At 64.3% G+C, this 4853-nt stretch overlaps 1 protein-coding gene across 1 annotated transcript; it reads left to right on the forward strand.

Annotated features, from left to right (window-relative positions):
- Positions 1 to 425: 425 nt before the first annotated feature.
- Positions 426 to 3100, forward strand: CEBPA (CCAAT enhancer binding protein alpha). Its single transcript, XM_059903910.1, has one exon. It carries the CDS (start codon positions 643 to 645, stop codon positions 1708 to 1710), a length of 1068 nt encoding a protein of 355 aa, XP_059759893.1. The 5' UTR covers positions 426 to 642; the 3' UTR covers positions 1711 to 3100.
- The last annotated feature ends 1753 nt before the right edge of the window (positions 3101 to 4853 follow it).

The following is a 4853-nucleotide window of genomic DNA, read 5'->3' on the forward strand; positions in this document are numbered from 1 at the left end:
CACGTCCCAAACGGCCCCCCACCCCTTCTCTACGCCGCCGCCTTCCAGAGAGCCCGGACCCGGACAGGACTAGTTCTAGCTTTTAAAGCGAGTCCGCGCCAGAGAAGCTCAGAGACCAAGACTTGCCCCCCCGGCCCCCCCAACCAATCCCACCCCCCTGCGCGGCGCCTGGGTGCTCCCGGACTCCCCGACCGTTGGCTGGAGTTGGGTGCCCTGCGGAGGCTAGAGGAGGGGGCCCTACCACCGACCACGTGTGCGCGGGGACGACAACTCTGCCGAGGGTGGGGCACTGCGCGCCGGTCGCGGTTCGGCTGGCGGCGCAGGAGGTAGTGGGCGTTGCACCGCGGCCCCTCCCCGCCAGCGCTGCGCTCTCGCCTCACTCGCCGCCCTCTGCAGACCGCAGGCGCTAAGACCCAGGAGGTGCTGCTCCGTCGTCGCCGAAGGTCCACGGCGGGTTTGGACACTAGAGGGCGACCACCAACCCGGTATAAATGCGGGGCCCGCGCGGGCCTGGCCAGTCGCGACCGGTAGCCGAGCGGGCGCGAGCGAGTAGGGGCTCCGGGTGGGCGGCGGCAGCAGCGGCGCCCCGCGCAGGCTGGAGGCCGCCGAGGCTCGCCATGCCGGGAGGACTTTAGCTCCCCCATGGAGTCGGCCGACTTCTACGAGGCGGAGCCGCGGCCCCCGATGAGCAGCCACCTCCAGAGCCCCCCGCACGCGCCCAGCAGCGCCGCTTTTGGCTTTCTCCGGGGCGCGGGCCCCGCGCAGCCCCCAGCCCCACCTGCCGCCCCGGAGCCGCTGGGCGGCATCTGCGAACACGAGACGTCCATCGACATCAGCGCCTACATCGACCCGGCCGCCTTCAACGACGAGTTCCTGGCCGACCTGTTCCAGCACAGCCGGCAGCAGGAGAAGGCCAAGGCGGCCGCGGCCCCCGCAGGAGGCGGCGGCGACTTTGACTACCCGGGCGCCCCCGTGGGCCCCGGCGGCGCCGTCATGCCCGGAGGGGCGCACGGCCCCCCGCCGGGCTACGGCTGCTCGGCGGCCGGCTACCTGGACGGCAGGCTGGAACCCCTGTACGAGCGCGTCGGGGCGCCGGCTCTGCGGCCGCTGGTGATCAAGCAGGAGCCGCGCGAGGAGGACGAGGCGAAACAGCTGGCGCTGGCCGGCCTCTTTCCCTACCAGCCTCCGCCGCCGCCGCCACCACAGCACTCACACCCGCCGCCCGCTCACCTGGCCGCCCCGCACCTGCAGTTCCAGATCGCGCACTGCGGCCAGACCACCATGCACCTGCAGCCCGGCCACCCCACGCCGCCGCCCACGCCCGTGCCCAGCCCGCACCCAGCGCCCGCGCTCGGCGCCGCTGGCCTGCCAGGCCCCGGTGGCGCGCTCAAGGGGCTGGCCGTCGGGCACCCAGACATCCGCGCGGGCGGCGGCGGCGGCGGCGCGGGCAAAGGCAAGAAGTCCGTGGACAAGAACAGCAACGAGTACCGGGTGCGGCGCGAGCGCAACAACATCGCGGTGCGCAAGAGCCGGGACAAGGCCAAGCAGCGCAACGTGGAGACACAGCAGAAGGTGCTGGAGCTGACCAGTGACAATGACCGCCTGCGCAAGCGGGTGGAACAACTGAGCCGCGAACTGGACACGCTGCGGGGCATCTTCCGCCAGCTGCCCGAGAGCTCCCTGGTCAAGGCCATGGGCAACTGCGCGTGAGGCGCGCGGCGGCGGGACCGCCCTGGGCCGGCCGCTGGCTGGGACCCAGGGAGTGGTTTCGGGTCGCCGGATCTCAAGACTGCCCGAGCCGCGCAAGCCAGGACTAGGCGATTCCGGTGCAGCCTGAGAGCCTGGCCTGCCGCGCGTGCCCCTGGCCTTCCTCTGCGCCCGACACGGTGCGTCTAAGATGAGGGGTCAGACAGAGAGGAGAAGCGCCGTGGGGCAGAGCCGGGAGCCCGGCAACTCTAGTATTAAAGGAATAACCCTGTGCCTTGGAAACGCAAACTCACGGCTCCGATTCCTACCGAGTAGGGGGAGCAAATATGTGCCTTGTCATTTTATTTGGAGGGTTCCTGGCCCCGCGAGAGAAGAAGGGGTGCAGGCCCCCCCCACCCCCGGCAGGAGGAAGGTTCAGGGAGCAGAGATCCCGATAAGCCGGCCCCAGCCGCTCCTGAGCGCCTGTCCTTGGAGGGGAGGAAACACAGGGACTTGGGGCTTTGAACCTAAGGTTGTTCCCCTAGTTCTACATGAAGGTGGAGGGTCCCTAGTTCCTTGCCTCTAAACTCCCAGCCTGCAACAGGCTGGGCTCTTCTGGGCAGAACTCACTGAGATGGGCGTCACCAGGTGACCAGTGGGAGCCTCCGGCCCCCAGTCAGATCAGAAAGCCAGGTCGTGGGTTAGGTATGAGGACGTATGTTCATGGGTGGCCTGGTGGGAGAGGGGAACCTAGAGATCTGGTCTGGGGGTTAGTAGGGGGGTGGTGAAGGGACACTGGGACCATCAGCCTTGTCTGTACTGTATGTCGCCAGCATTGCCATACAAACATGAAGCACAATCAGTCCATCCCAGAGGGACCGAAGTTATGAGAAGCTTTCCAAATATTTTGCTTTATCAGCCGATATCAACACTTGTATCTGGCCTCTCTGTGTCCCAGCGGTGCCTTGTGCAATGTGAATGTGCACGTCTATGCTAAACCACCATTTTATTTGGTTTTTGTTTTGTTTTGGTTTTGCTCAGATACTTGCCAAAATGAGACTCTTCGTCAGCAGCTGCAGGGAGGGTCTGCGGCTCTCTTTCCTTTTGGTTTTGGGATTGCTTTTGCTCCCAGGGGAACCGAAGAGGCGAGGTGGGCTTCCCCTTTCCCCTCAGCTTTCCCTGGGGGTAGCTGTGGGCCTCGGTCCCCTCCAGCCCGGGCTGCCCACAGCTTTGTCCCCCGCAGAGGCCCTGGCTCCCGGTCTGGAAGGGAGGCGGCCTCAGCCAGCACTCACAGATCAGATCGCTGGGCCTGGGAGCAGGGAAGGCTGGCTTGGTTCTCTTCTTTGGGGAGAACATAGAGTTTCATGCTAGATGTTTTATGTATTATATCTATAATATAAACATATCAAAGTCAGTTTTGGTGTCTTTTTAAAACCAGAAAAGCTACTTCCAAGGTTTTCTGTGGGCCAGGTCACATTTGTAAATAATCACAGCATATTCTCTGGCTGAGAGCCTGACTTTCATTAGCTCTCCACCCATCCCGAGCCCCTCTTTACATTAAAGGGGTGACTTCTCCCAACCAAGGCAAATAAATGGCAGAAGGAGGACGAGGCTCCAAGCTGAGAATGCCAGAGCCTGAAGAGTCTCTGGGCGTGTGGCAGGGGGAGGGGTGTGTGGGGTGTCACGGGGCCTTGGTGTGGCCTCTCCTCAGCCCCTGGGAGGAGAAGAGGGACTCGGAGGGGGGCCCTCTGCCTGAAGTTGCCACGGCCTCTTTGGGACTCGGGCAGGCCTGCCCCAGGGTTCCAGGCTCCAAGGGCCCTTTGACCACACTTACTTCCAGATCACTGACAGCTCCAGCTCTGGAGCAGCGCTGCTCACACCTTCCTTTGCCCCAGCCCTCCGGCAGGACCGTGGACGGGCAGGTAGAGGCCACAAGCGGTAGGACCCTCCACCCCTCCCCGCTAGCTCTGGCCCATGTGGCTGCAGCCTATCCCAGCGGGGCCCTGAAGGGAGACCTCTACCCAGCCTTCCTCACCTGCCCTGCCCCAGCCCACCCAAGAAGGGGGACCCACCACAGGCCTGCGCGGGATGTCTGGCCCTTCCTCACCTACTGCCTGGCAAGGAGACAGCCCCAGCAACTGCTTCCCCACTGTGCCCACCCTGGACCAAGCCCCCCACTCCAATGACCGCCCCGTGAGGACAGGCACCTGGAACCCCCTTAGCAGCGGTGATGGCCAACCAAGGGAGGGCACGCCCTTATGCCTGAAAGCACAGGGCCTTGGGGGGAGGTAGCCCAGGAGGCTGGCAGGGCTTTCAGAGTTTCACCTGCAGAGCGTTCAATTGAGCAGCTGACAGTATATGCCAATGCGGGCTGTGACCGTTTCAAGAAATTACACATTCTTTTTAAATTCTGAAAGCTTTTGCTTCACCTGCCTGTGTGGTTAGCGGGGTGACTTGCCCCCTTCCCGCCCCACTCCCCCACCCCCTCGGCCGCCCTCTGTCTGTCCGTCCGGTGTCTTGCCTCCTCCTCACCCATGGCCGCCCTTGGCGGAAGAAAGGCCGCGAGCCCCGGTGAGGAGGAGGCAGCCTGCCCCGCCGCCTGGGAACCAAGGACGCAGAGCCCCACCGCCTGCCTAGAGGCCTGGGGCAGGCCACAGCTTGCTAGGCCCCAGCAAACCCTCTCTGAGTTCAGTGCTAATTCCAGTTTTTCTTGTTTGAGGGGGCCAAGCCTCGGCTTCCCCCTTTGCCCCCAGAACAGATCCCAAGACAAGTGGGGGAGGGGCACCCCTCTTGCCCTCACTCCTCCCCCTCCTGTCCCACTGTCCCATCTCCAGGGGTTTCCTCTTTCAAAGCTGTCAGCTCACAAAAGGGCAACGCTCCTGCCGCAGATCCTGAGGTCTAAGGCAGGCTTTGTTGGGGACAAGTCAGCCCCAGGAAAGGGATGGGGCCAGTGGGGTCCCCAGTAGACAGAGAAGCCTGCTTTGGGGGAGAGGGCAGCATGGGGTGAACCTGCCCAGCACGTGCTCTGTATCCAGCCGGAGGGGTCCCCAAGTGGGTGGCTCCTCGCCACCCACTGCTTCCTGAAGGGCTCCCCACGGTTCCCCCCCGACTGCAGCCTTCATGAAGACCCACTTCAAGAGCCTGGCACCGAACACACCCCAAGTATT

The sequence above is a fragment of the Balaenoptera ricei genome, chromosome 19, assembly GCF_028023285.1.
Source record: "Balaenoptera ricei isolate mBalRic1 chromosome 19, mBalRic1.hap2, whole genome shotgun sequence".
NCBI classification, from domain to species: Eukaryota; Metazoa; Chordata; class Mammalia; order Artiodactyla; family Balaenopteridae; genus Balaenoptera; species Balaenoptera ricei.